This window comes from Vigna angularis, chromosome 4, assembly GCF_016808095.1.
Source record: "Vigna angularis cultivar LongXiaoDou No.4 chromosome 4, ASM1680809v1, whole genome shotgun sequence".
Lineage (NCBI taxonomy): Eukaryota > Viridiplantae > Streptophyta > Magnoliopsida > Fabales > Fabaceae > Vigna > Vigna angularis.
In genome coordinates this window covers 40,079,356-40,104,022 of record NC_068973.1, presented here as the reverse complement: position 1 = coordinate 40,104,022, position 24,667 = coordinate 40,079,356, and the positions used below count along the sequence as shown (strand labels likewise).

Sequence of the window (24,667 nt, the reverse complement as noted above, 5' to 3'; positions counted from 1 at the left end):
TTTGAAGGATGCTTCAACATACCACATGTTTAAAAAGTTAATGACCTTCATTGCATTTAATGGAAAGGGTATTATTGACTCAATTTTGTTAAAGTAGGGACCAAATTGATCACTTTCAAAATTGGAGGACCCAATTGAAACGAACCCACAAATATAGGGATCTTCGAACCTATTAAACCTAATTTTTATAAAGAAAAAAAAAAGTGTGAGAATGACCCAGTGGAAATATTAGAAATTTAAAGTTATGAGTGGGCCTGGCCTAGGAATGTTTTGGTTTGATGATTCCCTAATGGGCCTATACGAATAAGAACATTAATGGGAATTTTAATATATTAGAAAAAAAAGGAAGCAATTTGTGGGCATAATAAAAGATTAAAATTGTTCCCTGACCGACATTTAAAATTCGGATTAGATTCTTCTAAATTTCTACTGAAACCTTTGACTTCTTTTTATTCAATACAAAAAAAAAAGTGTAATCAGTTTTAATGATAATAATGGGAGCACTTACTTTTAATTATTGGATTAAATTAAACAACAGTTCTGGTTGTATTTTCAATTCAAAATTTTACCTATTTTTTAAACTTATCTACACTCTTTAGGTACTAATGCTTGATATTTTCAGAATATTAAAATTTACTATTTAAGTATTCAACAGCTTTGACATTTTTATTATTATAAAAAATATATGATAAAATAAAATGATGTTTTAGTAATGCTTGATAGAAAAAGACCGTATGATGAAAAGTGTATGACGAAGATATTTTCATTTTCGTCAAAAATAAGCGTTTTTGGTAGAAGTATAATTGGTTTTATGAATAAATGTTTATAAAATAATTCAATCAAAATTAGAAAGTCATTTGACAATAAGTTGGAAGTGATTTTTTGTTAAGAATTCACCTGTTAATCCGAGTTCTACATTTAAAAATGAGAAAATAGAATACTGAATAAATGTGAAATACTTTTTAATTCATTATCTTAAAATGTTTTGGACAAGCATAGTTTTACTTCGTTTGACTCAGGTCACGTTGCTATCTGTATTCCCGGTGAAGGATAAAGGGAAACCAAATAAGAATTAAAATAAGTAAATGAAGAAGTTAAAGAGGGAGGTAAAATTGGCGCCAAGTTGCACATCATGAACTCATAAATGGTGGACCCAGCAAGCCAAAGTTAAGAAAATAACGTCTGGAAAAAGGAGATAATTTACATGTGAATGAGGTGAAGCATATATGGGATAGATTCGTGTATCAATTTCTTCATTAGATTTCCTTTGTTTATGAGCATATAATGTTGGATCCAAATTTACTGTACCATTAATTTTGTCTTCCGCCGACACTCAGTGTGTCCGCTTCATTATTAACGAACACTCCGAAAAGGAATGAACCAACTTACGTGTCATTCACCCCAAAACAAAAACCAAAAACGTTATAAGCTTTCAGATTTATCTGTCTTTGATTTCTGTTTCACCTCCACTCCGTCTTCGTTGACATGTCAACCAACCTCTGTGAGTAACCAAAAAACTCTTCTTTTCTTTCTTGTTTCGAATTGTGTTTTATCATCGTTATTTCGATGTTTCTTGGTTAAGAATTTGTATAAAGATTTCGTTTCTTTTAGATTTAAGGAGTTTATTAGCTAGCTGAGTGTGATTGAATGGAATTTAACTTCCGCGGATTGGATACTTCCCAAGAAATTATTAGTTCCGTATGAAATTTTTAGTGTTCATTGTTATTTTGATTAGGCTTTGAAGGATTGGATGAAAGAAGAGAGAGGAAACTGAGTTTCGAGAATAATTCAGAGGATGATCGGTGGACAAGAATTGGAAGTCTGAAAAAGAAAGCACTAAATGCATCAACCAAATTCAGACATTCTTTTAAGAAGAAAAGAAGCAGAAAAGGTTGTAGCAGCAGGAGCAATTCCCTCTCCATTGAGGATGTTCGAGATGTTAAAGAGCTTCAAGCAGTGGATGCATTTCGACAGGCACTTGTGTTGGATAACTTGCTACCTCCAATACACGATGACTACCATATGCTATTGAGGTCCCAAACTCTAACTAGGTTTTCTTTTGCATATTTTTCTGTTGATAAACTTTTTACACAGGAAATTCACATATTAACACATTTCTTGCAGATTCTTGAAAGCAAGGAAGTTTGATATTGAGAAAGCAAAGCACATGTGGGCCAACATGATCCAATGGAGGAAAGAATATGGAACAGATACAATAATGGAGGTGAGGCATTATGTATTCGATTTCACGATCTGAACATTGATTAATTTATTCAAACCTGTGGTTGATGTATACTACACTATGGTTTCTGCCGTGTAGGATTTTGAATTCAAGGAGTTGAATGAGGTTCTGAAATACTACCCACATGGCTATCATGGCGTGGACAAGGAAGGAAGGCCTGTTTATGTTGAGAGGCTAGGGAAAGTTGATCCCAATAAGCTTATGCAAGTAACTACCTTAGACAGGTATTTGAGATACCATGTTCAGAGTTTTGAGAAAGCTTTTGCTGTTAAGTTTCCGGCTTGTTCTATAGCTGCAAAGAGACACATAGACTCAAGTACAACTATTTTGGATGTTCAAGGCGTGGTAAGTTTTATGTAAATGACTAATTAATGTTTTCCAAACACCGTTTGAACTTGAAGTTAATAAAAAATTAAGGTTGGAGTTTGTAATAATATGCTGTCTTTTGTTTTCCAGGGCTTCAAAAACCTAACAAAGTCTGCACGGGAGCTGATCACCCGTCTGCAGAAGATTGATGGTGATTACTATCCTGAAGTATGTAGGTTTTATCTTCATTCTTTTTTTAAATTTTCTTATTGTTCATTCATCTAGTGCTTCTAAGTTCTATTCTCAAAACGATACTACTGTGCAGACACTCTGTCAAATGTTCATCATCAATGCTGGTCCTGGTTTTAAGATGCTCTGGAACACTGTGAAAACATTTCTTGATCCCAAAACCACTTCAAAGATCCGTGTATGTGACAATTTTGATTTATTGTTAACGATTAACCTTCCATATTTTTGGCTCGGAGATAACTTAGGTATAGGTTTTAATTGACTCTTGAATGTTCCATTAGGTTCTTGGAAATAAGTTCCAGAGTAAACTACTTGAGATTATAGACGAGAGGTAACTGTACATTCAATTCTGGTAATGGAGTGATTTCTCAATCAACTTGTTATTTGAGAATTCTGACTAATGCTAAGCTTTGCAGCGAGCTTCCAGAATTTCTTGGTGGTATGTGCACTTGTGTTGATCAAGGTGGTTGTATGAAGTCAGATAAAGGACCATGGCAAGACCCAAACATTTTAAAGGTGACTGTTGTAATGAATAAATTTTAACTAGCTCTCTCAGGTTTTTGGTTCTACTTTGCATCTTACTGAGTCTGTGATTCAACTAGAATAATTTTGGGCATGCAGATGGTTCTTAGTGGTGAAATGGAATGTTCTAAACAAATAGTAACTGTTTCTAACGACGAGGGGAAAGTGATTAAATGTGACAAGATATCTTATCCAATGGTAAATCTTCCATTACCATCTTGAACCCTGAAAATTTTGTAAGTTTGGAATTTTCAGATGTTATATTAACAAAGTCTTGTTTTCCTTTGGATTCTGGGATTTTGAGAAAACAGATTAGAGGTGGTAGTGATACATCTACAGGAGAATCAGGATCTGAAGTTGAAGATATTGCTTCTCCCAAAGCGTGTGGGAACTGTATTAGCCCTATGTTAACTCCTGTTTATGAAGAAGTGAGTGACCATGATACATTGATACTGAAAGAAAAATGTTTCAATAAATTTAGTTTTAAGTGACTTTACGTTTATCAGGCAAGACTGGTTGGTAAGGCTAGTGATGGTGATCGCTTAGTTGAGTATGTTCCCATGGTTGACAAGGCCATTGTTGTTAGATCAATGGAGAAACAAGCAACATCGAGAAAACTACTTTGCTCAACAGGTTATATAGTTCATGCACAATTATTGGTTTTGACATGCCATTATTGTTAGCTGAGAATGGATATTATTGTTACTTAAAACCTGCTGGCATGGATGTAGACACTCATTTGTTTTTCTTTAACTGAACCAACAAATGACATTTTCAAAATATCTGTCATAATTAATTTCTACGTTGGCATACAGAAAAAATCTTAAGGAATGAGAAACTTGCAATTCCAGTTCAATAACTATCCCTTTCACAAAGTTCTGTTTGGTATTATTTTTCTTCACATTTTTCGCGTTCATTGAATCTGTACTTTACTACCTACCATTCCGAAGAGAGAGAAAAGTACGTCAAACTACTTTAATTCTTACATGTGAAATAAAATTTAGTTTAGGATACAACGATAAATAAATTTATATATTGACTTAGATTTGATTGCTGATTTTTTTTTTCTTTCGAGTACTGAAATGTGAAGAATCTCCTGAATGTTACAGCTGGCATCATTTTGGCTCTTTATACTTTTGCTCGTTCAATAGCATTTCGTGTGACCAAGGGAATACGGTACTCAGAATCTGGTTCTGCTTCAAATGTTCTTAACATGACTGTTGATTCAACAAATAAGGAGGAATGTCGTCCTCCTTTACGTGCTCCCGGATTCACAACGACAAACCTTTCCTCATCTACCTTAAAACGCCTCGGGGAGCTCGAAGAGAAGGTTGACATGCTGCAGTCAAAGCCTAATGTGATGCCGTATGAGAAAGAGGAGCTGCTCAATGCTGCAGTTTATCGTGTGGATGCATTGGAAGCAGAGTTGATAACTACAAAAAGGGTTTATATCTATTTGTGAATCACTTTTTAAACTTTTAGTGTGTGTGACATCATGTTCAACAATTTTTGTGTATATTTATAAACTGGTGTGTTTAACTTCGTAAACAGGCTTTATACGAGGCTTTGATAAAACAAGAAGAACTTATGGCACACATAGACAGTCAGGAAAGAGAGAAATTCAAGGCAAGTCGATGATGTTTGCATCTTGTTTAGACGAAGTTCTACTCATGGTGACGTCGTGCATGGGGACTCTTACAATTGTTTTCTATCTGTTTGAAATGAAGAGAAAGGGTTGCTGGTAAAGAAGGCACCGTGCATGGTCGAGTTGTTCGATGGGTGGTTTCAGTATCATACTTCTCTCCCTTCACAAATATATACATTATATGAGAACCAATTGACGGGCAATGATGATGTATAAAATTGCAGGGAAATATTGGTTTGCATTTCTGTCATTTTCCGAGTAAATTTTCATGACATCATGTTAGAATAAAAAAATCACAATGAACGAACATAAATATTATTTTGCTTGGCAGAAAGATTCATAATGGTACAACACCGATTAGACTTGAGTTAATTACATAATGAAACATTAACTACATTACATCGCATCTCTGACATGAAACCAACGTTTATCTCATCCATCATCTTTTACCTGAGAACGCTTGTACTCAAATCCTGATAATCTTCGGACCATGATGATCTTCATTGAATTGGGTTCTTCAGTCATAGTCACCATGATTCCGTACAAGTTGAGGCCGTAGTCGTGGTTTTACAAGTTGCTTTTGCCTGCACCTTGAACGGAGCAGTTCTACTGACGCTAGATTTCTGCAGTACATAAGCCCGTCAGACATGTTGGTACTTTCTAACCAAAAGCAGAGAGAGTCTAAACCAAAATGAGCAAATCGTAAATAGTACTTAAGCGTGTCATTAAGGATAAATGAATTTAGAAGTCAAGACATAATTTCCACATGGCAAGAGTGCTACAATGCGAAAGTAGGGTACAATGAAAATTAGACACCGTTTGGGAGTTTAGAATTAATCTGTAAGAAAGGCACTTGCAGAAACAAAAATTAAGATTTGGTACGTCTAGTTCATCAAGTTCCACTGTAAAAGTTGGGCTGAAAACTAAAGTGGCAGCAGAAATGCTAATAGGGAACTAAACAACCAGTAATAAATGGTAATCGGATAGGGTCCGACCTATATGTACCCTCCCCGGCGAACAAAATGCAGAAACTAAATATTCACAAAAACAAACTCCAATTAATATTCACAACAATTTTTCGACTCCACCCAGATTCCTGGGTTCAGTAAACAAATTCTCAACAGTTAACAAATCACATCATATGACAATCAAACCCATGCTATATACCCCAAAAGACATACCTTATAATCGGTGAAAAACAAAAATGCATACATTTAATTTAAGAGGGGGTGAGTTTCTAATATCAAAAGGCAAATGGTTCTATCCATGGTTCTATCAATATTCCACAAGGAGTACTCTTCAAGTTGTATTTCAAATTACAAATAGCAATGTGTACCCGGGCCAAAAAACGCTATAGCAAGCTAGTGAGTAACCACTATTTTGAAAGTTTCTATATAATTTACAGAGGGTGCGTGTGTAGGCATATAAATTTTAATTAATAAAAAAAGCTCAAAATTAATGACATTCATAATCATCAATAAAATTTCGAGGATGTCAAACAAGTAAATTCCAACAAAAATAGCACCCCGAAAAAGCCTAAATTTCCTTTTCAACACCATCTTCTAAATCCGAGCTTTCTTTACCATTTTTACAACTATTACAGCTGCAATTTTCATTTCTGAGGATTGAGATCACAAAAATAACCTCCAGAAAAGCTCTAATGTCTCCGTTTATGGGGCATTTTGGAATCAAACAATAGTGCCACTGGGGCCCCTATTTGGTCCACTACAGCCGCTACTCTAAACTGCTTCATTACGGCAACCCTTTAGTGTTCAGGGGCAGCGCTGAGGCTATAGTGGTGCTTCAGTGCGCTATTTAAATATTGTCATGAAATAAATTTAAAATAAAAATTATTGTGGTCACAATTGATTATGAAAGTCATTTGATAGGAATGTGTCAGTATGCTGGTGAAAAAGCATGACCACTTCTGATAATCCAACCAACATAAGTCCCTTTGTAACTACTGGAACTAGAGACAAAAAACAAGGAAAAGAGTGAGAAGGGAAAAACCTTGAAATGGCTTGTGAGCTCAATGTAGACACACAGAGATCATCAGTCAGGCCACGTCCAAACTAGGCTGACCAAAGGAAAAACCAGAACTGAGCTGAAGCCACCGTCTATAACATAGACTTTCTGAGTACTGTTTACAACATTATATTGCAAAGTTAGAGATAAGATATTTGCAAAGCAAAAACAGGTGTCCTAGAGTGTTAATGTATTATTGTGGAAAATTGACAGAATATTGACATATCACTTTCCCAATTTCACCAATATGTACAAATCAAAATAGACAAGATCTGGACCAAAAGCGTTTAATTTATCTACTGCCTCCGTGTGTGTAGAAACAATATATAGACATTTTAGAAATAATAAGGGAGCCAAGAGTCTAATATGTATTAACATAAAAGCTTTCACAAACCAATTCAACATGTCCATCATAAAGATATTGAAAGCAAAGCCACATTGAACCATTATATGAAGCACAATATAAGTTTCCAAACTTAAGATATGCATAGAAAAAACCTTCTGAAGGATAAATAATATTGACAAATTGCCAATACTTACCAATTCAATCTTCCCAAGTATTACCTATATAACAGAGACTGCTAAATCTAGGTACGCAATTTGTTATGGTTTCAAGTTCATAAATCTCTTCCATGGTCCATTTTCGCCATTTCTTTGTAGCAGCTCACTATCTTCTTATCTAATTCATAATATTCTTCCATTTTACTCATTCGCTTCAGATCCAAGTCAATGAAATACACCTAATATACGTCAAATATCAGTTGAAAGAAAATATAAATGTAACAAGCATCATACTTATTGTTTTATAAGGATAAAGATAATACAATGATTATAATTGTGGCTAAGGGAGGCAGTAATTCAAACTTGCTTCATATAAATATAAGAAATGAAATCGTGAGTGTGATCAAGTCGTTCACAAGATATGGTCTGTGCATACACATTAAAGCCCCATTTTCAACTGATGTGCTTTCGGTTTTAGTACTTCATGAGAGCAGACACAAATTACAGTTCAATAAAAAATGACACCAAAGACAGTAAGGGTGCTTCTTCCAGTGCTTTTGAGTTTTGAGAAACACCCTATTTAGTTGCAACATTTATCCTTTTGATCGGCCTCAAAGTGAGTATAATATTTATAGAAAATGATGTGGTTGAGCAGTTGAAGTAATATGAGAGGGAAGCATTCAGATTTGCTAGCATTGAAAACTCATCCTCAGTTGTAACAGGGAAACCTTTGGAAGGAGGATTTTTCCTTTAGCATCTGTTAGGAATTCAGTAAAGTATTACAGATATCATTTTATAGCCTCTATTTTTTTAATTTTTTTTTTTGTAATTTTAGATACCTTTTGTGATAAGTTTATGCCAAACAACTTTTTTAGTTTAAATACAATAGGATGTCCACTCACTCCAGAGCAATAAATTATGAAGTGTCACAATAGAATAAAATAAATAAATGAAAAATTAAGGATTAAACACTAAATATACTAATTTTAAAAGGTTAAACTAAAAACATTAAATAAAAAACTAAAATCAAACCAACCCAAATTTTTTTTCCTATTTCAATTATTCCATTGCCATCTTATTCTAATTCTTCCACTTCATAGGAGTTTATCAATATTCTTGAGTGATTTATTATCAGTAGTAATATGCTCTATAAGGATGCTTTTGGTGAAAAAGTATATCAAAACAACGGTTGAACATAACATTTCACTCCCGTGGATCTAATTTTTGTTTGATTTCTCACTATGATCAGAGAGTTTCTCTTGGGAACAATTGAAAATAAAATCTTTCAATCTGCTGTTTTTCTTTCAGTGACATCCTCTATTTGGTAGAATATGAGGAAGGCATAAGAATGAAGCTGTCAAGTAGGAAAAGAGAGACCCAAAAAATTCAGACTTTCTTTTTTAATTGTAGTATTTTATTTAATTGGTTTTTCATTTGATTTTATTAAGAAAATTAGTATATTTATTATTAAGCTCTAATAAATTATTTATTTATTTGTATCACTTTGTCATTCACCAATGATCCATTCTGGAATGGTTCAACATTCCACTGGATTTGAACTCTATTCTATTTTGCACAAAAAAAATCAACATCATTCTCAAATGAGGCCCTCAGACTACTAGCAGAGCAACCAAATGAATCATGTAATGCACTGCCTATCTGATAAAAATAAATAAATAAATAATAAAAATGTGAAGGGCTGCCTACCTTGAAGTCAAAGGTTTGCTTAGTTGACTGAAGATACACGTTATTGCATACAGATCCAGAATCCCCCTCTTTCCTTGGTCTAAAACATATCATAAAGCTGCAGTCTTTTGCAGTTGCTGCTATTAGAAAGTCCTTTACAATTCTCAAGCTTTCATCCAACGAAGCCGAATGTAAAGAGGTATACCTTTTCCGTTGTTCTGCACTCAATTGTCTACATACCATACACTGCTGATGAGTAACATCATAATATGCATGGATGGCTCCTTCTATGTCAACACTATCAAGCTTCTGAACCTCCAGAAGCCGATCAATGACTCCTGATTTTTGCACAGCCTCAGTAACAAGAGTAAGCAAGTTCTCTGTACGCAGACCTTCGTCAGATCGAATGACAGACTTAAGTGCATCTTCAAATGCTTTAGCAATACAAATGTTAGTATTTTCGGCACCACCTCCCAGACCACCAAATATGAGAGAACCGTTCATAAATACACGTAAATTGTTTTGAGGTGAAGTGAAGAGATCATTGATAGCTTTAAAAGTTCTTTCCTTTGATCCAGAGAATAAATCAAGTGGATTGTATTCACTTAGCAAAGATATCTGCAAACATATTGGATAAAACTGTTTAAAATTTAAAGGTTAAAAAAGTAATGTATTTTAAGTGAAATTCTAATAACATCCATCAACAGAACAACAGATTAAATAATGACTCCGAGACTACATGATATCACCACTGGAAGAAGTATGCACTAAGCAGAAACAGAAACACCAATGAAGGAAAAATTTTGTGCACGGGTACCTCTCCTTGCTGCAATTTTAGAACTTGGTGCATTTGAAAGCGAGTTATGGTCCTTTTGACAGCAGTTTCTTCAGATATGTATCTTGAAAGAGGAAGAAATCCCCATTTGGGCTACTTGTTCACAACAACACTTATAATGTTAACAACAAGCAAAAGAAAGAGTAAGGGGGAACAAGTTTGATACTTAATTTAAAATTTTAAAGTTTAAACAAAGTTGTTGTCTAATAATGAGAAGAAGGAGAAATTTTGACACCAAAGAATAATAATGTATGACACTATAAAGAGCGTACCTTGATCTCAACAGATATGCAGGGGCTCGATCCTAGATTACCTGAAATAAAACAGAGAGCTTGTAGCAGAACTTTAAAATATTTAGCAGATGCGTGTGAAGTAAGAAAATTTGGATGTGTGACTAAATTAATATTACAAGGGATAACAACAAATAGGATAGAGACTAGAGATTATGGTTTTCTTGTTGGAAGTGTACTAAGCATCACTATAGAATACTGAAACGATTAGTAGCATGTCTCCCGTTCAACCCTTAAACCTGCCCTCCCTTTCTTCTATTTTTGCTTTCATGGTGCCCATTTGGATGGATGATTTCTCAGCGTGGTGCTATAACATGTTAACTGAAAGAAATATAGCGACCACAGCAACTACATACTCCAGAATTCCACATGCACAAAGGGTAACAATTATTCTTTGAACTGAAGCAAGTTCTCAAAGGCATCTCAATACCATGAGTGAAGAGTGAATGATCAGACAAGAGAAGCACAGAATCTCGATGCATGTCGACCAGTGCATTATCAACTCTCCAAGCAGGACGTTGATAGATAACATTCTTTTCAATCGATTCAAGAAATTCCCTCGTCACCCCCACAAGCATCTAAACAAAGTAATGAAGGATAAGTGAGAGTCAGAGATCATAATCAGTAACCATTAATCTCACATAAGATCTTCCACACTATACAAAACGGTGGCATAGACGATTTTTTAATTAACGAACTATCAAAAACCGCTGAGTAGTACATTTTTAAATAACAAAATCAATCACAATAGAATGTTGGGGATTCGGGGGGCAACACAACTCAACACATACCCCGGCATCGACAAATTTGGAACCAAGCAATGGCTTCATAACGTGGTGGACAAATTGTTGGCTTGCAATGTCATTGTCCGGCGATGAAATGAGTTCATCAACGTCTTTCCAAAGCAGGCGTTCCTGCGCAGTCAAGGCAGAGGGGCTCCTCATAGTCATGGCCTCAGCGCCACTCCTCGGAGCCTTACGAATGCGCATCACTTTCCCAATCTGCAACATCAACACCATTACCAATGTACCATTGATCAAGCTTCCATTATGATCCAATTCGATTAAAACAAAGGAATTGAGGAACGTACAAACGTAGGAAACGATCCGGTGTATGCGAGAACAAGGTTAGCAGCTCCTTCGCCCCGGTAAACCCACTTACCTGCGTCCTTTTCCTGTAAAATCACCTCCATCAAACAGCTTTTGCCTGAGAAAACGAACGATTATTAGTGAAGCATTTCATCGAACACTATCAAGACACTCCAAATCAATCATAGGAAAATTTCAAATACCTAACAACTATAATGCACTGAGAAACAAAAAACAAAACCCTGTTGGCCACTGTGTCCAGCTCTAGTAATTGCGGCTCAGATCCTTCATTTGTTGTATTCTGACGTGATTCTCGAACCCAAATTTTCATTTACTTAAACTTTTTAGTTATATTTATTTATTAATCACATGAAATTAGCCCACTAAAATTAGCCTTATGTTGAATTGACTATAAAGCACTACTTGGGAGTCACTGTGTGCCGTTGATAGTTGCATGTTCAATCACCACCATCTTCAATTGCAATGGCTTCTCTAAACAATTGCGCAAGATAATTAATAATTTCTTTGAATTCCCTCAAGTTAAAGGCAAATTAATTTAAGACACGTTTTTTATAATCTTCTCCAAAAAAAAATAATAGAAAACAATAAATATAATTTATTTATAGCTTTAAACCAACACCGTTAAGACTTTAAAAAACAGTCTAATTTTTTTTTATACTAATTGTTTTAACTCTCTAAGAAAAAAAAATATTATTTTTTAGTATCAATGATTTTAAGTTTAAAAAAACTTCAGAATATTTTAAAAATAAATTTTAAAAAAATTATGATATATTTTAACATAAATTATTTTATTAGTAAATAAAAGAAAACATGTTTAAATTTATTTTAGATGAGATGTAACATGATTAAACAATTAATGTAGCATTATCCCACTTTCGTCTCAAAGTGGAAGCCTGAATGTTTCAAAACATACTCAGTGCATGTCGGCCATATAAATCCTATGTTGTACATATATGTAGCACTACCAGTGTTGTCTATTGAGCAAGATATTTGGCCACCATAGAAGAGAAGTGAAGAGAGACCAAAATGCTTTCCAAATTGGTAGAGGAGCATCCTTACCTTTGTTCCCATGTTGCTCTCTTGTGTTTTCTTTTATTCTGTCAAAAAGCATGGACACTTTGGTGCACAAACTACCCCTCTCTGCCAAACATTCCTCCGGGAAATCGAGGATTACCCTTTCTCGGAGAGACACTTCAGTTCATGGCTGCCATCAACAACACCAAAGGAGTCTATGAATTTGTCCAAGCTCGCCGACTCCGGTAACATATCATATATATAATAAAGTAAACTTTAACTCAGATTATTTCTAATTAACGTGGAATCTTCGATATTACCAGTTTTATCATGTTTTTATTAGAAGTATTATTACGTGAGATTATATTTAGGTTTTTACATTTATATAATTTAGAAGAGATGTGTCAGGTATGGAAAATGCTTCAAGACGAAGTTATTCGGGGAAACGCACGTTTTCATATCGGGCACGGAGTCTGCAAAAGTGATTCTAAACAACGAGGAGAAATTCTCAAAGAAGTATATGAAGTCAATCGCTGAGCTTGTTGGACGCGATAGCTTGCTCTGCGCTACACACCAACATCACAAACTTATTCGCGGTTCTCTGTTTTCTCTATTCTCCACGCAATCTTTGTCTTCCTTCGTTAAACTCTTTGATTCACTTCTTCTTGAAGCTACAACTAGTTGGAAATCTGGATCTGTTCTCGTTATTCAAGATGAAACACTAAAGGTTAATATTATTTGACATATTATTTTATTGTTAATACTATTTATTAATATCGGTTGAATCATTAAATCATTAACGTATATCTTAGAACTTTTATTTTGAAGAGATGTTTATTTTTTTCTATACAAAAACAAAAACATATTTAAATTTAAAGACAAGATAAAACCATATATATATATATATATATATATATATATATATATATATATATATATAAATTCATGGATTATAATCATGGTAGTTAAATAAAAGAAATTCTCTCAAGCCATGTATAACTTCCTTTTCTTTCTTTTATCTCATCTCCATTCTTTCTCTCATTTTATTAATTTGTTTGTTTCTTTCTTCTGTTGTTAGTTTGTGAATAAGATGAGGTTGAGGATAATGTTTTTTGATGCAGCTAGCGTGTAAGGCGATGTGCAAGATGCTAATAAGCATCGAAAATGGCGACGAATTAGAGAGCATGCAAAATGAGGTTTCTCGTTTGGGTGAAGCAATGTTAGCCTTACCCGTGAGATTACCCTGGACCAGATTCTACAAAGGCCTTCAGGTAAATAAACATCAAGTATAAGTGTATACATTAAACTTTGAAATGTGAATTTGAGCTTTCAAGTGAAAATGCAGGCTCGAAAAAGGATAATGGATATATTGGAGAAGACAATAAGTGAAAGAAGAAGTGGAACTGCAACTAGCCATGTCGATTTCCTTCAACAACTTTTGGATGATAAATTACACGACGATGGAATCCCAATGCTAACAGAGAGAGAGATCAAAGACAATATCTTAACTATGATAATTGCTGGTAAGGTTTAGTACGAACCATCCAACCCCAGTACAGAGAAATTACTATATGTTATGATAATTACATTTTTAATTACCAATCAAGCTATAATTACATATTATATTGAAATTGAACAGAATGACATAATCTTAAAACTATCGAAATCGCAGGACAGGACACGATAGCAAATGCGATGACATGGATGATCAAATTTGTGGATGAGAATCCGCTTGTTTTTAATACCCTTATGGTGGGTGAACATGTTTACATTATCCAATGTTCATTCAACACTTTCTTCCTTTTGGTTTAGTAAAATGTAGTAATTTTGATAACTAAACAGAAGGAGCAACTTGAGATTGAGAAGAATGGTTCGAGAAATTCATATCTTACAGTAGAGGCCCTTAACGAGATGCCATATGCTTCTAAGGTGTGTGTATGTTGTACTTTTCTGTGCAATGTGTTGTAGCTAGCTCCTGCATCAAATTCACTAGTTATAAGATCGTGCATTGAATGAACTGCTTCTCTTGAATTAATTGTGGTTTCTGATATAACAAACAGGTTGTAAAAGAAGCATTAAGAAAGGCATCTGTGGTGCAGTGGTTGCCTAGAGTAGCACTCGAGGACTGTGTTATTGAAGGTAACACGTAAATTTCTCATGCATGCCTGTGATGAAGTTTGTGTAAATTTAAATGAGAAAAAAATGAAATGTTATAGGATATAAAATCAATAAGGGGTGGAACATTAACGTCGATGCTAGATCGATACACCATGATCCAACCGTGCACAATGATCCGGGTGTGTTCGATCCTTCAAGATTCCCTGTAAGTCTAAACTATAAGAAAAATAAAAACCTAATTTTGAGATTCAAAGATCACCAGATAAACTGTTGGAACAAATATTGCAGGCAGAGTCAACACCATACAGCTTCTTAGCTTTTGGGATGGGAGGAAGGGCGTGTCTAGGGAAGAACATGGCTAAAGCCATGATGTTGGTGTTTCTCCATCGTTTCATCACCAATTGCAAGTGGGTATTTTCTGTATCGACACATTAATTTTTTGCATTTATTTAATTTTTTTTCTTGAAAATACAAAAATTTATTTTTTTAGTTTGATGTTGGTAACATGAAAGTTATACTGAAGAAATTAAATGGTTTGTATTAAGGTGGAAGGTGATTGACTCTGACTCAAGTATTCAGAAAGGGGCACTTTTTACAAAACTCAAGAGCGGATATCCTGTCCGTTTGATCTCGACCAAGGATGCCCAAAACCAAACCATCTGATGTGACAACTTAAACATTTACATTTGCAAGCATGTCGAACGTGGGTTTTAAGATTTTACCCGCATATTCGGGGTTGGCTTTCAGTAACAAGTATTTAACTCATGCCCTCAGATATTGCAAAGTCTACTTATCTATTTTCAACAAATTATTATGAATTTACCGTGAGTTTAAGGTTTCGTATTGGTTAAAAATAAATAATATATAAGTAAAATGATATTATTTCAAAGTTTTTAAATGAAAAATGATGATTTCTCTTATATAAATTTATTTGTCACTTACTGTCAATTTTTTCTAGTGGATGTAAATTTAGTTTGTTATGATACATATACATAACATTCTTTCTGGTGTTAATTATCAACTTCCATTATCGAAATTAATGCATCAAATATCAGTCTTGACAAAATTGAGAGATTTTTTGCATTCACTAAATCAAAATCAAAATTCAAATAATTGTCCTTCAGAATCAATTGATGATCCCTTCCCAATTCCTTCACGAAATCAATGTTAATTATATCAACTACTTTGATACCCGATTTTTCTCTTATTTCTGTTTTACTTCTCGTTTTAATAATAAAAATATTATATTTAATAATAAATTCAAATAAATGTGAATAAAAATTTAAAATAAAATAATTGATGCCTGGATTGAGAATATATACAAAAGACAGTGTCAAAACATCAAACTCAACTATAAAATGAACGCTCAAATCGTACCGATACAGTACCAGGCTGAGGTCCCCTTCATTTCAAGGTTAAAAAACTAATAGTTTAAACATTTATTTTTTATGATGAGCTAAAGATGTGTTGAAACTGGAAAAAAAAATGAAAACACGCTATTTAATCAAAGCCAAATGAATTAGGTACAACTAAGATTACGGTAATTTAGAAAATATCTTTAATTTGATGATTACAGTGATGAAACTGGAGGGATAGTATTTGAAAGGAATAAAAAATATAAATTAAAAGAAAAATAGATGTTAATGTAAGAGAAATTGGGTCTCAATACTCATGAAGAACTACCTAAAATAATAAAAATCACTAAATTCCAAAGACAGATATTAATCCAGATAGTTGATATATAAAAATTAAAATAAATTATTAATAAATATTAATTGACTAATAAATAATGAGGTATGTTTTTCTTACAACTAAATTATTAGCTATATGATATTCAAGTGGAGGGTGAAATTTTTTAATAGGTTTGCAGAATAGTTTTTGTGATGATTTTTGTTGTTTTTTATTAGTTTTTCCTTCAAGTTGAAGTGGTGTGAGGAAAAACTAGAGAAGGTGTCTCCATCTTGGTGTGATATGAACCAATTTGCAGAGCAATACAAAGGAATAAAACCATTCGTAGACGAATGCTGCACTTATCGTGACTCACCAAACGATAATCATGTCTCTTTCGTTCATTTCTCACTGCTTTTTCTTATTTCCTTCTCACTTTTTAATTCATTTTATTTGGAATGATGAGAATGTCCTTCTCGTATATTTTTCCTCTTCAACAATGTCTTCCTAACTAGGAACATGTTAATATTTATTCAGCGTATAAATAAATATATCTATATAGAATTTTGAATTTTGTATAGGTGAATATGTATATGTTTCTTTTAATTATATATATATATATATATATATATATATATATAATATTTTAGTACATATATTTTATATATATTTTTAGTGATTTACTTACAAAATTACATAAGTTTATTATATTATTGTCTTCATATAAATGGATAAGTATGAATTTCAAAAAATAAATATAAAAGTTTAAGAAAATATGTTATAATAATGTAATATTGTGTGGTTTTGTTTAAAATATATAAATTTTTGGGTCATGTATTTGATTTTTAATATAAATTATGAGTGAAACATTTTCACTATTGTCTATTCTGATAATTCTTTTAATAATTATTTTGAGTTTATGATTTTTTTATATTAAATTATGAAATAAAAAATGACAAAAATAATATTACATTCAAATTACAACAACTAGAAATATTGTACTACAATACAATTCAGGATAATGAAAATAATGGTGTTTTTGTATTGAAATTGTTTTTAAATAGAAAAATTGACAATTTTAAATGTCATGATTTGTAATTTTTAAACGTTGTTTTATATAGTGTATTAAAACGAGTGTTTGCGGCGGTTTATACAAAACTGTTATGTGATATTTTGTTGCAGCAAGAGATCTACGACAGTGTACATATTCGCCACAAACACGGAAAATATAGATAATAAATGTTATTATATAAAAAAAATAACAAGTGCTAGGAGCTGTTATAAAAAAAAAGTACTACAAGCTGTTCAAAAATTAAAATTTATTTATCAAACAATATTAGGTAAAGCGTTATGACTCTGGATTTTAATTTTAACAAATATAGAGATAAGGTCTTCCAAATCAATGTTACGAGCCGACAACATAAATCATGGTCAAAAATAGATACTTGAAAAACATGAAGCATCAACAATTGGCTATAGTTTACAGTATAGAGAAAGATGGTACGGAACAAACCTTGTCCGTATAGTGAACAATTTTCCAATTAATTAAAATGTAGGTTTTGTTTATTAGTAGTCTTGATATATTACTCAAGGAGTAAATAATAAAAAGGTTATACATTAATGATGGTTTAAAAATTTTCAAATGGGTAAGTTCAACTAGTTGTAACATATAAAGTTTAAAACTGGAATATGTTATTTTATACTTGGAAGATAGAGTTAAGGGAGCAAACCAAACTAATCTAGAAGTAAGTCCAAATTTATAACTCTTCCCGTATGACAGGTTGCATGTCATTTTTTAATGATTTTTTAATTTTAATTTTTCTTTTTTAGATTTATGTGTGTATTAAATTCATATTTAATTATATAAGATATTATTAAAAATTTTAATTGATTAATTAAATTTTTTTAATGAAATGAATTAAAATAATTATTACATGCTAAATTATTTTTTAAATAATAATTAAAATTTAATTTGTAATTATTTACTATTTAAATTACAATAATATTAATATTTACCTCATCAAAGAATATAACATAGAAAATATAATTTTTTAATTATTTTTATTTAAATTTTTAATCAAAAGAAAAATAGGTTAATTTATCACACTCATCTTTAACCTATTTGGATTAACAGAACGACATGCAATCTACTTTCTCACCTATATATATATATTATTTATTTCTTTATTTTGTCCAAAACTATTTTATTTGATAATATTACTTCCAACAAAATATACATGTAATCAAATGACATCTATTAATATTCTAACTTAACAATATATTTCAAGTCTTCATATTGTGTAAGAAACTAAATTAAATATATTATCTAAGTAATCTTATTTTACTCAAACTAGTGAAAGATATTTTTGTTCTTTAAGAAATGTAGGTAGTCTACAGAAGAAAGTATGATAGAATAGGTTAAAAAGAATATAATTTCTGCAATTCTTATAGCGTTTATATATGATTTTTTTTTTCTGGAGCAGTGATTCTATTGGTTATTGACTGCATAGTTCTTTTTCCCACCAAGAACACAAATCAATTCCTTGTTTATGGCGTTGGAAGTGTAACAAGAGAAGAAAGAATATATAAAGAAAGTGAAAAACTTCTGAAATTTTATGATGGAGCAGTTGCTTATGGTTTGGTACAGAAAAGCCTTCAAAATTCAAAGGTTGTTTCTACCAAATATAAAACAAGTTGTGTTGTGAACCCACTTGGAGAAAACAAAACCAGAAAATGGAGTCCAAGTTGGATATATAATGCAGTAGAAGGAGACAAGAAGACAAAATCAATGTACTGAGCATGATTTATCACTACAACACGAAGACAACAAGAATAGTTGTGATTATAAGGAAAATAAATGCTTTCATAATTATATCCTTTTTCATCTGTTTCATTTTGCTTTCCCCACATAATGTATAAAATTCAAAATTCATCAACTTGTTTTTTCCTCATATATATATTGTGATTAATAATATGCAATTGGAACGAGTCAGGTCACAGGATTCTGCTCTATCTGAAATATGAAATAAAAAAGTATCACGGCTTGAAACTCAAGTAATCTCATGAGGGGTATAATTTATGAACAAACAAAAACTCCTCTGATAACAAAAAAAAAAGTTATGAGGTGACTTTTATTTTATATATAATGTTTATTGATAACTCTGAAACTAAGTCACGGGAATATCAAAAAGCTGCATGCAGTAGTACAATAGTTAAAAAAAAAAAGCAAAGTATTTGATGAAAATTAGCTTCAATGAATGCTTATTTTGCATTCATAAAATTTAAGATGATGAATAGCAACATGAATAGTCTTTTGGATGTATTTTATGACATTAAAGATAAACAAATATCATCTTACAAACCAATACGTAAAATTTAATTTAATTTAAATATACCTCTAAAGATAATATTTGAATCATTCAAAATTTATTATAATAAAATTTATTATTTGTTAAATCATTCATATCTTCTATATTATCAGATTAACATTAAAATTATATTATATATGATGAGTATCTTTCGATTACATTAGTATTAGTTTTGTCTTATGATAATATAATACAAAATACAATTTAATACGTCTTAAATATTTATGTTTAAATTTGTCCAACTCAGTAGGATGTGATTAATATTAGACAGTTTGACCGCTTATTTGTTAGTTTACCTAAATTACTTTGTAATTCAATAAAATATAATCAAACACTACTTAAATAATTATTAAAGTATTTTATTTACGATGATGTGAAAGGTTGATTTGAGCATTTGTTCAACATACATAGTCCACACTAATTTTAGGAAAGACGGAATATTCAAAAGAATGATGATAAACGCTTTAAAAATTCAAGACCAACAGATGTTTGTAAAATTGAAATATTTGCAAGGTATCTATTCGACTGTATAAAAACAAAAATTATTCTAATATTCACATGAATAAGTACAAATTTTATTTTATAACTTAATTTTATAAAATTGAATTAAATTTTCTTTAGTAAATGTATTAAGAAAGAATACGAAATTAACTTGTTTGAGACAGAAAATATGTATGGAATTTGATTTTGGAATATGGTATATATTGTAGGGTTGGAGGGGCTAGACAACGAAAAAGAATGTTTATTTTATGTGGTATTGAGTGTCGCTACGGTACAATTTTAAAAGCTTAGAAGGTTGGTTCCCTTGGGACAGACAGCACCAAAGAAAATATGTTGGGTGGTAATAAACAATAACATTATTTCACTTCTTAAGGATAATTGTGATCTACTTTGTTATGAAAAAACAATCTCATTAGTTCAGCACTATATTATTTTGTTGTTCCAATTCCAACCACTATGCCATAAACTTCTCTATTTGTTTTTATTTTATTTTTTCCTTTAAATGGGTCCCTTCGAGCACTGACCAAAATATCAAATAAATTGAAACAACTGAGAGAGAAGACACTTTAATAATCTGTTATCACCACGAGTCCCCACTTCTTTCTAATTAAAGATTAAATCTTGCTTTTCTCTATTAAACACTCACTAAATTAAGTGAATAAAGCAGAAGCAAACCAACAATAGCTACACAACACACTTATCTGACCCCTGAATAACTGCAAATAAATAAAGAGGGAGGAATAATCTATATAAAATATAAAATAAAATAAAAAGGAAAAGTATATGATAGTATGTTTGGCAAATTTAAAATTCCTTTAGAGTTGTTTAAGCAAAAGAATAATCACTAATAAAGTATGACAATTAGCAAAAACATAAATCTTCTATCATTGAAAATTTTGAAGCAAACTTTAGGGAAATATAAATATCATTGCATCAATCAAATAAAATTAGTGAATAGTTAAAAAGATTATGAGAATAGTTATTTAGAAAAAGCACATCATTGGTTGCCCAATAATAGAAACCCGTGCGCATTTTATTTCAACTTTGTTTGTTTTCACAGCTGCCAATACAAAATATTTCTAAATATATAGGAATTTAGTTTCTGTGTTAAGAAAGCATACTAATTGAGGTATAATCCATGATTATTGGTGGTATCTGGAACCAGATTGTCTTGTCCCATTAATCTTGCTCATAATTTAATCAGCAAAAAGTTAGTTCTTCAAGTTACAAATCACCACTAAACTACAAAGGAATCTGCTGCCATGTTTTGAAGCATCTAGAGTGCTCCAAAATTGAAGTTTTCTAACATAAAAAAAATGTTATTGACACCAGATTTACTAAATATTCTGTCATTGAAAATTTCATATTTTTAAGAAAAATAATCCATAATCATATCTTTTTTATACACACAAACATCAAAGTCTTTATATCATATGTAATAAATACAACGCGTTATTATTTTGAGATCTTCCTATTACAACCTTTCCCATAAAAAAAATGAGAATTTCAAAAAAATATTGTTGTATTTAAATTATTAATGTCAAAAAATATGACTTGTTAAGTAATCACATGATCATCAACCTGTAATCATAATCATCTATGCATAATTATATCCAAATGAAAACAACCATGTGACTTTTTTATTTTTTTTAATACACAGTTTCGTATGTTAGGAAATTGAAAGAGAGAACTTTTTTTTTCCTTTCTATAATTACACATACTATTCATTGAAAAAATCGTTCTTAAATAAAAGTTATTTTATAACACGGGATCTCTGAAAATATTATGAAAGGCAAACCTATATATAAAGCACAATACCAATCGTTTAAAAATCATTAGGAGAAAAATATTTGTAAATGATATAGCAATTACATTATTTTAATTTAGCTCTGCCCTTTGGCGCCAAACCCATGGTAAAACCAACATTACAAAGTAATTGGATAAGATATAGTATAATATATTAAAATAGGAAACAAATCCCTCAGAAATTGGATAAATTACTGTACAATGGTGGATGAAAAATGAAAAATATATTATATCCTTCTCTAGTTCCCTAATTTATTTGTTTTTTTTTTTCATTTTCTTTTAATTTGATGGAGTGCATGCCAAATTCTGTGCTAGTTGTTCTTCCCACTGCATTCTCTTATGCAAGGCGATGAATTCCTCAACCGCACGATTGAATTCCTCTTCACTCAACTCTTCCACGCACCGCAATTCACTCTCAAACGGCCTCCTCAGTCCCACCGTCTCCCATCTCTTCAACTCTCCCCGGGCAGCCGCCACCACCATCCGCCGCTCGTAACTCTCCGACTGGACTCGCCGGTAGGGCTTCTTCTCCGACACCGAAATCGCCTCTCCCTCCGTCACCGTCGACAGTGTCGTGCAACAGCACGCCGCCGCCGTCTCGGTAACCGCCGTGACAGTTTCCTCGGATTCTTTCTCTGCGGTGCGAGGTTGTTCCTGTGGCGCGGTTACGACGTGGCGAGACTCGGTGTGGTTGAGGATTTGGTCGTAGACGTCGGTGCAGGCAGCAACGTTGTTGTTGTTGTTATTGTCTTTGTTTTTGTTATTGGAGAGTGCGAAGAGGAAGAGGATGATGGCGTTTAGGAGAAGAAAAGCGTAGAAAGAATTGTGAAAGAGTGGAATTAATGTGTGGTGGAGATGGGAAAGTGTTTGGAGGGTGATGGGGAAGGAAAAGGAGTGAGAGAAGAGCAAAATTGCGGCAGCAACGTTGAACAAGTGAAAGATGTTTTCGAGGTTTAGTTTTCTTTGGAACCTTCTCATGGCATTGGGTTTGTCGTTTAGCAAGGAAGCCATTGAAAGAGGATTTAGAGTTAACGATGTTGAAGAAAAAGAAAGGACCAGGTTGCTGCGAAATTACAATTCTAAGTCCTTTATATAGACAACGACACAGCACAGGGTGATATATAGTTGTAAACTTCCTTCTTCTTTTTTGAAGTATAAATTAGAAAGAGATCATCCCCACTAAGATGAGCACGTAAAAAAAGGGCTGTGTATAAATAGAGAACGATAATTTTATTTTTTTTGGTAATTTTAGCTTTGTTATTACAATAAGTTCTTCCTATTTTTGTTTTTAACATTTCTTTTGTCAGCTTGTGCTGAACAATTTATAGAAGTGTTTCATACTTATAATTATTTTTGGATTCCATAAAAAGAAATAAGAAATTTCAATCATTCATAAAAAGTAATGGTAGATATTAATGTTGTGGATAAGTACATCATAGGACTCCTTGATTTTTGTCGTCCAAATACGTATATTATTATCTTCGAAAGTAAAGTGAGTTTTTCACCTTAGATAAACCAAATTTTATTTTATTTGTATGATAAATAATAGTATTTTATTTTTAAAAAATAAGTTATCGTTCTGGTCAAGTTAAAATAAATTTCTTACTGTCCGAAAGAAAATTATATTTCTGACTAAGACTATATTAGATTCGAGTTTTGAATGAAGAAAAAAATTAATTGAAAGTGAACATTCTACGAAACATTTTGTTGAGATATTAATGGTTGAAAACTATTAATATTTTACATCTATAATAGGATGATGAACATATAACTTGATATTTTACTTTTAATCGATTAGTCAATATATATTTGAATTTGATCAATTTTTTAATCATTATTAAAGATTTTTTTCTTCAATTGATTATTTTCATTATAGTATATTATAAATACTATTTTACATGGTATTTTTTATAATCATATTTTTAACAGAAGATAAATATATATTATTCATAAAAAATAGTAAGTACGTTAGTTAATTGACTTATCCACTTAAAAATAATTCAATCACATTAATGATTTTTTTTTATTTTGAAAACTATTTTTTTTTTTATAATTCATGATATATAAACTAAAAAAACACCGAAGATCTGAAACTAAAATAAATTGTAGGTTCTAAAATCAATTACAATTTGTAGTGAATAAAAATGCTTCTAATTTATTATTTACTCAATATTAAATTAAAAATACTTAATAAATCCTAATAATCAAAGTCCGTCATTTTATATATTCGTTGATGTTTCTGATTATCACTATAAAAAAATATTAAATATATTTTAAAAAAACCCTTTGATGTTTAACATGCACTTGAAAGTGCACATATATTAACGTACAAAATACTTATTAGTGTAATCAATTTATAAAGACAAAACTAACCGCCAATCACTTTAAATAATACTTCTCTAATCCTTTTTTGTACAAACCTTTTTTTAATTGAACAGTAATTTCGCTATACTATATACTTCTTAGTCGATGATCCCTATGCTATTTGAAGTTTTAGACTTACAATAATAATAGCAATATATTGTATAAATAGTATGTTTAAAATTTAATTAAAATATAATATTAATATAAATATTTTTTACAATTATGCTATGATAAAATTGTAACTTTTATATTAATTACTCTAACAAGTTATATATAAAATTACTTTGTTGAGTGTATATGAATATGTAAATCAAAGCCTATAACTATTAATCTTAAAGTCATACCTGAGGTATTCCACCTAATATAAAAGAAATAAAAATAGTATAGTAGACTTGATGTATTTATATTAGAGAAATAA

General features: G+C 31.5%; 3 protein-coding genes across 7 annotated transcripts; 2 read left to right on the top strand and 1 right to left on the bottom strand.

Annotated features, from left to right (window-relative positions):
• The first annotated feature begins 1,273 nt into the window (after positions 1-1,273).
• Positions 1,274-5,291, top strand: LOC108343187 (phosphatidylinositol/phosphatidylcholine transfer protein SFH8). The gene is made up of 13 exons (XM_017581296.2): positions 1,274-1,501; positions 1,736-2,033; positions 2,125-2,224; positions 2,321-2,587; positions 2,699-2,776; positions 2,874-2,975; positions 3,079-3,128; positions 3,214-3,313; positions 3,419-3,517; positions 3,631-3,747; positions 3,826-3,952; positions 4,429-4,763; positions 4,871-5,291. The coding sequence occupies exons 1-13, from the start codon at positions 1,486-1,488 to the stop codon at positions 4,955-4,957; spliced, it is 1,776 nt and encodes a 591-aa protein (XP_017436785.1). The 5' UTR covers positions 1,274-1,485; the 3' UTR covers positions 4,958-5,291.
• Positions 5,264-11,875, bottom strand: LOC108343188 (inositol-pentakisphosphate 2-kinase). 4 transcript variants are annotated; one of them, XM_052876046.1, is made up of 9 exons: positions 11,593-11,875; positions 11,392-11,507; positions 11,093-11,302; positions 10,732-10,879; positions 10,284-10,324; positions 9,994-10,104; positions 9,198-9,794; positions 6,975-7,104; positions 5,264-5,587 (listed from the first exon to the last, which is right to left on the bottom strand). In XM_052876046.1, exons 2-8 carry the CDS (start codon positions 11,491-11,493, stop codon positions 7,021-7,023), a joined length of 1,293 nt encoding a protein of 430 aa, XP_052732006.1. In that variant the 5' UTR covers positions 11,494-11,507; positions 11,593-11,875; the 3' UTR covers positions 5,264-5,587; positions 6,975-7,020. The 4 variants fall into 4 exon arrangements, with proteins under 4 accessions (XP_052732006.1, XP_052732004.1, XP_052732005.1 ...); XM_052876044.1 differs by lacking the exon at positions 5,264-5,587 and adding an exon at positions 7,530-7,729; XM_052876045.1 differs by lacking the exon at positions 5,264-5,587 and adding an exon at positions 7,554-7,729 and having other exon boundaries at positions 6,978-7,104.
• Positions 11,876-12,375: 500 nt separating this feature from the next.
• LOC108342476 (abscisic acid 8'-hydroxylase 3) lies at positions 12,376-15,370 on the top strand. Of its 2 annotated transcripts, XM_017580261.2 has the most exons (10): positions 12,376-12,669; positions 12,833-13,151; positions 13,546-13,695; positions 13,770-13,947; positions 14,097-14,176; positions 14,267-14,353; positions 14,485-14,563; positions 14,641-14,747; positions 14,831-14,949; positions 15,088-15,370. In XM_017580261.2, the coding sequence occupies exons 1-10, from the start codon at positions 12,437-12,439 to the stop codon at positions 15,203-15,205; spliced, it is 1,470 nt and encodes a 489-aa protein (XP_017435750.1). In that variant the 5' UTR covers positions 12,376-12,436; the 3' UTR covers positions 15,206-15,370. The 2 variants fall into 2 exon arrangements, with proteins under 2 accessions (XP_017435750.1, XP_052732003.1); XM_052876043.1 differs by lacking the exon at positions 14,641-14,747.
• The last annotated feature ends 9,297 nt before the right edge of the window (positions 15,371-24,667 follow it).